The sequence below is a fragment of the Acanthopagrus latus genome, chromosome 16 (genome assembly GCF_904848185.1).
Source record: "Acanthopagrus latus isolate v.2019 chromosome 16, fAcaLat1.1, whole genome shotgun sequence".
NCBI lineage: Eukaryota > Metazoa > Chordata > Actinopteri > Spariformes > Sparidae > Acanthopagrus > Acanthopagrus latus.
This window is the reverse complement of record NC_051054.1, coordinates 21,974,680-21,986,492: the sequence shown is the minus strand read 5'-3', so window position 1 is coordinate 21,986,492 and position 11,813 is coordinate 21,974,680. Positions and strand designations below refer to the sequence as shown.

Here is an 11,813-nt window from a genome sequence, read left to right as displayed (position 1 = left end):
ACCGAGTGTTATTAGTTATTTATTTAATTTTGACGTATGTCCCGCGTCACTATGACAAACTAGTTGTATTATGTATTCATCTATGTATCTTATTTGTATAAATCAATGATGTAAATAATGTGTGTTTCTATTTACATTAATAAAGACAATCTCGAATCTATATTGTGCAGTAAAGTTACCACCAATTACAAAAAATACAGTGCGGCTGAATCATGCTGTCAAACAACTTGTTTTTTTTGTGCAGGATAGCTTTTATTCTGAAAAAGTCAGACCGGAAGTGATGCCAGCACTACACAGACAACAAGCTCGTTGTGAGGGGACTGAGTGAGTGAGATGGCAAATGTGTCGTTGTATTTGACTAATGTCAACGTTTCACTGGGACAAACTATGGAAACCGATAAGGTAAGTCGGTGTGATACAACTTTTGCCGTTGATCGTGTTTGTGCATAATAAGCTAAGACTTTCAATATTAAAGGAGTATTACTTCCTTAGCTGAGAAGCTAACAGCCAACAAACAAAAAGTAGCTAAAGTAAGCTAATAAACGCAGCCGTGCTTTGCAGTGCTAACGTTTACATAGAAAAACCTCAGTTCTTTATTTACCTCTGTGTGTTGTTACTGTATATAATGACTTGAATCATTCCAGTTAACTTACTTAACTTTAACGTAACTAACTTTGTTAGGTTAGTATGTGTGTATATATTTATACACACATGGCTTCATGTACACACATTGTTTGTTATCAGTGTCCAGGAGGGGAGGCAGACTTTGAGACTGTGGAGATGGACGACTCTGCGGGGAGACCGCAGGGGAGGGTGAAGGTTCCCCGCAGGACCATCTTCTTTGCCAGTGGAGAGACCATGGAGGAGTACAGCACCGATGAAGAGGAAGAAGAGGAGGAGCCTTCGAAGAAAGACCTCATTACTGTAGATTCGGTAGGCTGGGATCAGAAAGTTTTACAGTCACTTGACGGAAACCATCAGGACTTTATAGATCTTAAACAGCCTCAGATGTAGGGCACATCCAGTGGGCGTGTATGCCTCAGAGCAAATCTTTCCTCATGTTTGTGTTAGGAGACGTTTCCAGACAGGAATGCCCTGACACTGGTAAATCCTTTTTAATAGGGCAGTTGAACTACATATGTATGAAGTCAGTATGCCAGGTACATTTGTACATTTGATCATGAATAACAGTGTCACTCCTGGTGTGCTTTAAACAGGGGACCATTGTAACCTGTCATCTCACTTCTGTAAGCTCTAATAAAGGCACATGTTCAAAAACACAAATAAAAAAACAGGTAATGTCTGTTAAATGAGTGCTTTGGGAAGAAGGATGTTCCTTATCTCTGTTCTACACTGCACTGCTGCCTTGTGTGCAAAAGATACCCCAAAGTGGTCATTAAATGACCCTTTACAAGTAATCTTGGGTAATGTTTGTTCTTTTGTGTTTGACCAGCAGATGTGTGTGCTAATCATCTTGGTTCTCTTCTCCTGTGTTTTAGTCCAAACTGACCTGGGGTCCATATTTCTGGTTCCAAATGTGGAGAATGGCAACATCCACTGTCTCAGGTAAAGGAAGCTTCTGTCACAGATGGCATTCATGCTAGCCAGGGCCAGTCACATCTCACTAACAGTTCACCTTGACTGATACTCGTTTTCTGGGGCCAGTGACGATGCTGATATAGGGCAGTAAGAAAATTCCAGTATTGATATATCGGCCGATATACACGCCATTCTTACAATGATCCTTCAGATGTGATAATTATACACTTGTGACTAAGACATGTTACATAGGCAGGGTGCTTTACAGGAATGCATCCCAGCATATTAAATAGCCTGTCTCACACTAATTGTATTTGGTTGTTTTTGGGCACCTTCATAATAATCTTTATTGAATGTGTGTGTGTCCTGTAGTGTGTGACTACATGGGAGAGAGACTGGCCTCTCTGTTCGGCATCACTACTCCTAAATACCAGTATGCCATCGATGAGTACTACCGCATGAAGAAAGAGGTAGGACACGTGGACAAACACACATCCTTGAGTTTCATATGTCAGTTTCATGTGTAAATAGGAATGAAGCTGCACCTTTTAAATGCTGTTTACACTGAGGCAGGAGCAAGAACGCAAGCACGAACTCTCAGACGGTATTAAATGCTGCACACGCTGTATGTATCCCGCAGGAGGAGGAGGAAGAGGAGGAGAACCATCTGTCTGAGATGGCAGAGCGTCGCTTTGCGGAGCAGCAGAGAGGTGAGCCGGACGATCGTCATCCTGCTACTGTGGAGCAGCCGGAAGCATCCAGGGCTTCTTTTGTAAACATCAGCTTTGACCTGGAGCCAGAGCCTCCTCTCAACACCACAGACACCAACAGAGTCCCATCTCCCCTCCCCTCCTGAAGTTTAACCACTGGCATTCATACATTTCTATCAGTTGGCAAAACCTTCATTTATTTAGCTCTATAGATTAATACTATTGTTATTTTTCTATGTTTTTATTTTATACTTAGAGATCTTAGTACACAGTGCAGGGACTAATTAAAGGGCTGTGGAAGTGGCAGCACTGGCCTTATATGTGAATGTTAATTTGTATATAGTGTGAAATCCTATGCAAGTCTGAGATGTATTATTGAGCTAGTTGCGTAGACCAAGCTGGGACTGGGCTCAACTCTTTAGGAGATGAAATAAATGCTGGATTTTAATCTTACTGAGAAACAGAAATCAATCTCAGTATGTTCTTTAATTATAGATAAATGTAAGGACCCCTGGGATAAGCAGCATCATCAACAGGCATGTGATAAATCTACCAGGCATTTGTTGATTCTGCTGCGATATATATATATATATATATATATATATATATATATATATATATATATATATATATATATATATATATATATATATATATATATATATATATATATATATATATATATATGCAAAGACTGTTCACATGTTCAGCCAGTTTTGTATCAGCAAGGCCTGACAATGGCACCGCCAAGCCATTTGTGCTCTCAGTCTCATCCTGTTTTTCTTGTTTCTGACATTGTTGTCTGCACCTGGCGGTAAAAATGAGCAGGCAGTGACATCAGAAACCAGAACTGGTGCACTTGGAGCATGTTGTACTCTCCATCGCTGCCTTTACTGCTGCACTGTCATCTCTGGAAGTTAGAAATATAAGTTGAAAAGGTTACAGAGATGAACAGATGGCATCAAAATGACTTTACCTTTACCCATTTATTATTACTTCACAGTACAGATAACTAATAATCTGAAATATCTTATTTATTAGTGAACACCAAGATTTAACAGAAACATAGTTTTGAGTCCTTGAGTTTCACCAAACAGCACCTTATATCTTTGATGTGATACCCAAATTCCATACACTATGCCAACTGATCTCCTGCTGCGTTTTTGTGCTCAAGAATCTTTCCTCTCTGCCTCTCTGCTTTTTAAACGAGACACATGTAATATGTGGACTTACTGTGCTTGAGCTTCTAGAACTGTTGCAGAGTAGAACTGATATTTTAATCACATCTGTGTATAGGGATCATATGCCCTGGAGGGAAAAAAAAGATGTGTGTAGATTTGTTTGGCTGAATTGACAGTAAATTAATTTAGCTCATGGATGACAATGCTCTTCACTTCAGCAGCACAGATTTAGTTCTTTTTGTGGCCCTCCGATTAGGCATCATAGCTAAGTTGTTGCAAGTGTACTCTTAACTATCCCAGCTAGGATTGTTATACAGTACGTGACTCTGTGGTCAATCGCAGGCCTGCACGGAGTTTATACTGCATGTGAATAAACTCACAGTTGTTGGCTATAAATGATAAGCCATATTGCTACAGGCCCATGTGTGTAGTGTACTGACAGATGTGAAAATCCTCCTGTTCATATATGCCGATGTTTGAGTGAGCAGTGCTGAGACAAACGGAGACAACTTGCATGAAGTTGCACTAATTGTCATCTCTTGTCAGTGCCTGAAGAGCAGGGTTTTTTTGGCCACTGTTCATTAAACAATATCACTATGGTTCAGATCTTTGAAAATTTAAACTCCAACGTATTGACGAAGGATGATCTACATTGGCGTTAACAGTTGTCTACACACAATGCTACCACCTATATGTGTGTGAAGGTCTCATTCTTTAAGTGTCCTTGTGTTTATTTGAATGTTTAGCTGTGCAGTGGGCCTAATGCTCAGAGTGAGCTGTCATAAGCTTCTTATTGGTTATCTTTATCCACTTATACCGTTGTGTAGTGTGGTGACAGGCCACATACAGAGAAATTACACAAACCTTTTCAAAATGGGCTTTAAAGATGAACTGAAAGTATTATCCAAACACTAAGTGTATGGTATGTTAAAGATACCTGATGGGTTAATGTCTATCTCTACAGGAGTCAATGAAGAATAATATATATGCCTTTTTATATGTAAAAAGGGCCAACATATGCAAATGTTTGTGGTTGTTGTAACAAACTTTGAATGACTCTGTATATACTATTTATATTTTCTCTGTTAATAAAACCTTTAAATAATCAGAAGGTTAGATTCTTTTTGTTTCTTCACAATTAGACAGGGTTAGGGTTATTTTACAGTAACCATCCGTTTGACTTACTAGAATTTCATTAATAGTAGCTTTACTATCTTTTTATATATATATATATATATATATATATATATATATATATATATCTTAAAGTTGTTTTTGTGACAGTCCCAACCATCTTCTTGAATAAAAGTCATGTATATGGATCTGGCATTCTGGAGTTTTAAAGAGTTGTGTTTCCCCACAAACTAAAGCTATTTGACTTGTTTCAACATGAAGTCTGAAAACATGGTTTCTTTTTACCTTCAGCGTCAGAATAATGAGATATGTTTTTTTTAATTATATACAACTATAACATTATTTCTTCCTCACTAATGGTGGAAATGTAATCCTCAGACTGTGAGGTGAAAATTACACACCAGTCAATGATGAACTGATAGAAATGCTGTGAGAGTCATTTGAAAGATCCAAGAGTTAGTAGGAGATTAGGAGCCAAAGCCAAAACAAAGCAATGACCTAAACATTGACATAAGCTTTTAAGGTCATATATCAAATTTGTTAGCCGCCATTTGCTTATTTACACAACCAGCAATTACAAAGCAACATTAATATTCATTTGAACAGGTGTTTCTGCCCACAAGGTAGAAACACTCTTTTAGTGCTTCTTTTGGTCTTTATTAACTCCTGAGGAAAGTATCTGGCACTTACGCTCATAAAACATGCCACCTTTCTCATTAGCTAGTTGCTTGCTTGCCGTGTTGTGTTCAGCAGGTAAGAGTTTTTACAGCTTTTATGCTGCAAACATCAACCTGCTTCCGTTGAAAATGGCGTGATAAGAGCAAAACGGTGAGGTTATTTGATTTTTCTCATGCATGTTTCATTTCAGCGAGAGGAAATAAAGGGGAGTTTCTATTACACAAAGTAAAGTCAAACATTTAGGCATTCTCAGAAAAGGCATGAAAATGAATCATTTATTTTAAGGTCAATAATATAAACATCTTTTTTTTTTTTTTTTTTACAGAAAACAAGGGGCAGGAACAGAGAACAATATTAACACAAAGCACCATGTCTGGCTTTCCTCCATTCTCTCCCTTCTAATGATCTCATCAAAGTTTCAACATTCTAATAATGTCTCTCAAACATAACCAGAGGGACCTGAGACAGTAGTTAAGAGTTCAGTTCAGTGCGGACACTTCAACAGCACATTTGGCTTCAGGTTTCAGGATGAAACGTTGACCTGTTGGCATCAGGAGTGTCTCTCAAACATATTCAGGTGTCGTCAAGGTCAGCTGTGTTGCTGCTGTCGTTGTCGTTGGCAACAAGCACTTCTCTGTTCTCATAGGTCCAGAAGCCGTTGAGGTCAATCAGGATGCTGGTGACAGTATCACCCTGACAACTGTTAACCAAGTCCTGAAGGGTGATCTTATAGGGGTCTTTAGGCTTCACCATGTCAAAGATCTCATCCTGTGGAGTAAACACAATGTTTATCTGTTTTACCCCAAAACTAAGAATGATATAGGTCAAAATGTATAAAGTGAGGCTGAACCTGTTGTCTTCATAAATTAATCTAAATCTGACTAAGACTGACCCATCACTAGCTTTGTCAAAATAATAATCATTAAAAAATAAACTGAAAGTATTCAAAGTACCAGTCACACTAAGTACTTGTATTATGACAGCGGGGTTGGACTGTGTGCATACAGTTGTGTATGGGAACATAACATTTAAGCATTTTCCAAACGTCCAAGTCTTTGTATGAACCCTGGTGTGTATATGTGTTTGTGTACAATATACCTTGACATCCTGGAAGGAGACAGGCTCCTGTCCGTGGATTTTCATCTGCTCCTGAATGGCCTGCAGAACAAAGTTATTATGAAATATTGAAACAATACAGAGAGTGTGAAGGTGTTTTGTAATATGTGTAAGTTTATATATATATATATATATATATATATATATATATATATATATATATATATATATATATATATATATATATATATATATATATATACCCAGAAGAAAGTAAAAAAAAACAACAAAGAAGCTACATCCTGGATAATTCAGTCAGGAGCGAGGGTGACAAATTGTTGATGAAGGTGTAAGGAATAAATGCACATGAGGTATTCTGTCATTAGGGCACGTTTGTGTGATGCGTGCGTTGCGGATACCCTGAAGAAATAGTTGAGTGAGAAGACATTGAGGTATCCTCGATTCTCCATATCCAAAAGTTTAAAAATGTACTGTAACGCTGCCGGCTCCTTCCTGTTTTCCAACGCCAACACAAAGTCGAGATAGGTCTTGTAGTCCTGAGACAAGAAGAGAAACACGATTGTGTAAATGTATATATATCCAATATCCAAGACAGAAGACTGAAATTATGCATGGAGGAGATATTACAGGAGATACAATTCAATGATTTCTTTTGGTTTTATGTATTTTAAATTTTTTGTTATGGCTTGAACTATAACAGGAAACAAGACGGGGGGGTTGATGTGAAGCAAAGGGGCACAGGTCGGACTCGAGCCCTGGGCTGCTGCAGTGAGGACGCAGCCTCTGTACATGGGGTGCCAATCTACCAACTGAGCCACTGTTGTGCCCCATTCAGTGTTGCTTTATTAATCCTGTTCCTGGGGACCCCCTGGCCTGCATGTTTTAGGTGCTTCCCTGCTCCAATACACCTAATACAAATGAATGCTTCTTTATCAGGCTTCAGCAGAGCTTGATGATGAGGAGCTCATTTAAGTTAGATGCATTTGAGCAGGGAAACATCTAAGATAATCTGGGCAGGCGGCTACCAGAAACAGGATTTAAAAACTATATCCTCAACATTAAAAAGTGCCCCAGGACACCGTTCTTGCCTCAATGAGACGCTTAAGATTAACTGTATGAGTGTGTTTGAAGCTGAACATTAACATACAAACAGGTAAGCAATTAAAAGAAAATTCTGAATAAATGAGGACAAGCATAACAATTGCAGATGCTTCCATGCAGGCTGCCTGGTGTTGTTGTTGATTGTACCATTTCTCCATCATAGGTGAGGCACTCCTGAAACACTCTGTCCAGAAAGACTGAGGTGAGCGTAGCTGTGCCGTAGCGTGAAAGCTCCTCTTTACTCAACATGCCATTGTGGTCCTTATCCAGGTTGAGGTACTGTCCTATAACGATACATTGATTTAAAAAATATTAAGCGGAAATAACAGAAAATCATTGATTCATGTCACTTCATCCAATGTCTTGTCATTTAGCTGGCATAGATATCATTAGGTGCTTAAAATGATCTGCACTGCAAGGTCTTGAACAAGGTTATTTGCCATCATGGACATCTGACGTGAGATTGGAAACCTGACACAGATGTTTTCTCACCATAGACTCTGAGAGCTGAGGGGGCTGAGAACCAGTTGGACTCCTGACTCTCTTTAGACAGCTCCTCATCTCTCAGCTGGGAACACAGGGAGAGCGAAAGACAGCGTGAGGGAGGAGAAGCAGGAGATGAACTGGGCTTCACATTTGTCATGAGTATTGTTTCACTATGAATTTTCCTTTAAACTTTGGGCCATTTCAAGTCTGTCAGGAAGACTAATAAAATTGGTCTACCTGACAGTGAAACTTGATAACCAGTAACATTTTAACACATACACAGTGTAACTAAGACAATTTACTCAAGTACTGTACTTCAGTACAGACAAATCTAACTAACCAACAGTTTAAACAATAGTTATTTGATGTGTTTTTCTGTTGTTGACTGACAGAAAATTAAGGCAGCTGATTTTTATTCAGTTTCCAGCTTTAGCAATGTGACACATTTTTGCTTTTCATTCAACAATATTAATACATTTTTAAACTTTTGAGATTTTAACCACTGCTTGGGGATTTTTTTTATTCAAAGCATCCATTGATTAATTACTAAAATAACTGGTGGTATTCTGTAATAAAAATAATAATTAGCTGTATACATATTATATTAAATAGATATTTTTTTTATATACAGTTCAAAATAGTCTCACCTCAGCCAACTACAACAGATTCATGCTGCTTACACAATAATATCTGGGGAAGAATAATCTTATGAACTAATGCATAATCTAAAAGTAGGAGACATATTCTTGCATTGATTACTTTTAATTATTTTTAATTTTTGTTTTTTTGTACTTTTCACTTAAGTTAGATTTTAAATGCAGGACTTTTACTTGTGACAGAGAATGCTGCAGTGTGGAACTAATATCTTAATATCACTCTGCAAGTAAAGTACAGGCTCTCGATACTTATTCCTTCATTGCAAACTACAAAGTATGAATTAAGACCGGAGGAGAGGTTAGGAAAACAAACAAACATGGGACTTTAGAAGGTTAAGAAGTGTGAGCAATAAAAAATATCTACCTCTAACAGGTCGTCCAGGAAACTGCAGGCCAATATATCCTGGATTTTAATCTTTCCTGAAAAACAAATTGAAAAACAAAATGTAATTAAAAAAATTCAAATCATATAAGCACAGATGTATTAAAGCAAAAGTGTCCTCTCTAAAAATGTTTCTTTATTGACTCCATTTGTACTGAACATTTATATTTGTTAAGACTACACTTTGATATGTATTATTCAATATCTTACTTCAGAGACACATTTTCACCTTGTGTGTGGTTCAGTCTAACCTGTTCTCAGGGGGTCGAGGAAGAAGAAGAACTTGCGAACAGCGGTGCAGACGTAGAAAGAGTAGAAGGACTTCTCCAGCCCATCCAGCTGAGGCAGAGTGGGGATCAGCTCCAGGATGTAGTTCTCCAGATCCTACACAGGATAATGAGTGTCAACCTCTTCTTTTGTTTTTCATGCGAGCTCTACTGAAAACCATTATTTTCCTATTGTTGGAAAAACTTGAATAAAACGTGAACTGAAACATTTGTTGTTATTATTGGAAAAGCTTACCGACTCTCTGAGGTAGCCCTGTCCTGCTACATCATACAGACTCAGACCTATACGGGTCTGATGCAGCCAGACTGGATCCAGAGAGAACAGAAATGAGAAACATTCAGTGACATATATTCACTAAGCTAGGAGATACTTTGCTCCATGTGAACAGGTTCGAGCCAAATGCAGGTCCAGACCTTTCCTCATGACGTAGTTGAAAAACTGCATGATGGAAATCCTGCCGTAAGGGTCGTTGTTCAGCAGCTTTGCATACACCCTGGCTGTGAAGAATTTTCTGAAGGAGAAGAGAGAATTTTACTCACATTTCTCTTTCCTTTGCCAAAATTGGAACATTTCTCACAATTTTGGTATTCAATTGCATTACTGTCAATGGAAACATCGACATATTAACCACCTGCTTATCGTGCGACTCCTTATGGTTCAAAAACATTTTTTTTTGTGCTGATGAATGAGTTTAAATGGAGCTCTGGCATCTTCCAGAGTTAATGATCGTGTTTTCAATGTAAATATGATTACTGGTGTTTAAGCCAGGTCTGATTATACCATCAGCCAAGACACACTGACGCCAGGTGGATATAAATTTAGGCTGATAGGGGATTTCCCATCATTAACCTTTGATCAGTATGAATCCTTGGCACAATCAAGAAACTCATTGAGCTATAAAACAATACAGTCACAAGGGGGTTTACCTGAACTGTGCTGTTGCCATGAAAATTGTAATATGTGTTACTTACTTGCACTTGGGCCCGGCCTTCTCCCCCACCTGCAGGTAGGCTTCGTAGCTGATCATGGCCTCCTCCCCACTCACAGGAGGCACCTGGTGCTTATCGAGAAGGAACCACAGGTTCTAAAGAAAGATAACAATAAATGAGAAAACAACAAAGTAGCTGTTTCCTGCAATATTACCATATAACATCTCAATTTCTGTATTTCACCTTTAAGTGTGTGTGTGTGTGTGTGTGTGTGTGTGTGTGTGTGTTTACCTGTAGTTCTTCATTATCCAGCAGTTCTCTGCTCTTCCTCTGGAGGAAGACGGCTCTGGATTCTTCTCTCAACTTCTGAAGTAATACTTCATCCTCCGCTGGTAGCTGTAGAGCATCATCCTCATTACCATCATCATCAACTGAGTTATTTTTACCTCTGCACACCTTTATAATTGAACAGCAAGTATGCATCATGGCACCTTATACACTAGCACTGGCAATTACACACCAGTAATAACATAATCAACATCATAATCTTTACCATAACTGATCACTAAACCTTAAAATGTTTAATTTCTTCAGTCCTGTGATCATCATCTTGGGCAGTGGAAAACAACTGTCACCATTTTCTGATACTTTATAGATCAAACAATTAATCATTTAATTGAGAAAATGCAGCCCTTCATAGAATACTGATGAAATGTAGGTCTTCCTGCCAGACAGTAGCTTCCCAGAATAAGTCTTGTAATAAAGCTCTTGTTCTTACACATGCTTGTTCCTTGAAATATACTATTTTCCTCATAATGAACATTTATTAGGCAAATTGTTACAGGTGCTGGGTAATAGCACAGAGGTTAGTTCTCTGTCTTTTAACACAACGCAATCGAAGTTAGATTAATAACAACACCTTTCATTACCCTGTAGTAAAATCTTGGGATGTTCTTGTAGGACTTGTCTCTGTCGCCTCCTCCCCTCCACTCTGTGTAATACTTGGTGAACAGCTCAGTTTCTTCTACCTTATTTTCCTCTTCGCTTCTCTCATCTGTAACCAACAGAGAAAATTATAATTAATGTTGAATTAACAGCTACACTTTCGTTAGCTAGCCAACGTTAGCCTGTATTTGACGTTGGTTTACATTTTGTCTCACCTTTTTTGGAGTTCGCTATCCTCCTTTTCAAAATATCCGACCAGTGAGGCTGTTGGTCTTCCGCCATTACTGCTCCGAAATTAATCTAATATTTCTTCGATATAAGTTTTCCAGCCCCAACATCGAAAATAGTCATGTAGTCTAAACCTCTGTGTACAAAGTAGCCAAGCTACCAAAAATGGGACAGCGTCATTTTACACCATCAAGAAGAACTTTATTTCCGGTTTGATTCGGGTTTTTTTTTCAAAATAAAAGCGCAATTCTACACGTTAGGGAAAACGCAAATCCCTAAAAATCAGGCCAGATAAGCAGTACTTACCCGAGGTTATATGCTATCCACTAATAAGAAATATTTATTGTAGAACTATCCTTGCAATCATTAAATTAAGTCGCATAGTTGCAGCAGAGAGTACTAACGCAATGTTTTAAAACCAAATAGCTTGTTCCGGTCTTTCTCTGGTTAGCTTGACGCAGTTAACAAATGGAACTGTC

The 11,813-nt window shown here is 38.3% G+C and overlaps 2 protein-coding genes across 2 annotated transcripts; one reads left to right on the top strand and one right to left on the bottom strand.

The window, feature by feature from the left end:
- The first annotated feature begins 255 nt into the window (after nucleotides 1–255).
- fam177a1 (family with sequence similarity 177 member A1) lies at nucleotides 256–2,702 on the top strand. The gene is made up of 5 exons (XM_037072446.1): nucleotides 256–402; nucleotides 745–933; nucleotides 1,500–1,566; nucleotides 1,912–2,009; nucleotides 2,180–2,702. The coding sequence occupies exons 1-5, from the start codon at nucleotides 334–336 to the stop codon at nucleotides 2,393–2,395; spliced, it is 639 nt and encodes a 212-aa protein (XP_036928341.1). The 5' UTR covers nucleotides 256–333; the 3' UTR covers nucleotides 2,396–2,702.
- A 2,789-nt stretch (nucleotides 2,703–5,491) lies between these two features.
- Nucleotides 5,492–11,702, bottom strand: ppp2r3c (protein phosphatase 2, regulatory subunit B'', gamma). The gene is made up of 13 exons (XM_037125368.1): nucleotides 11,322–11,702; nucleotides 11,091–11,215; nucleotides 10,453–10,557; nucleotides 10,204–10,316; nucleotides 9,646–9,743; nucleotides 9,467–9,537; nucleotides 9,196–9,328; nucleotides 8,927–8,982; nucleotides 7,913–7,988; nucleotides 7,568–7,704; nucleotides 6,718–6,855; nucleotides 6,341–6,400; nucleotides 5,492–6,010 (listed from the first exon to the last, which is right to left on the bottom strand). Exons 1-13 carry the CDS (start codon nucleotides 11,386–11,388, stop codon nucleotides 5,816–5,818), a joined length of 1,374 nt encoding a protein of 457 aa, XP_036981263.1. The 5' UTR covers nucleotides 11,389–11,702; the 3' UTR covers nucleotides 5,492–5,815.
- Between the last annotated feature and the right edge of the window lie 111 nt (nucleotides 11,703–11,813).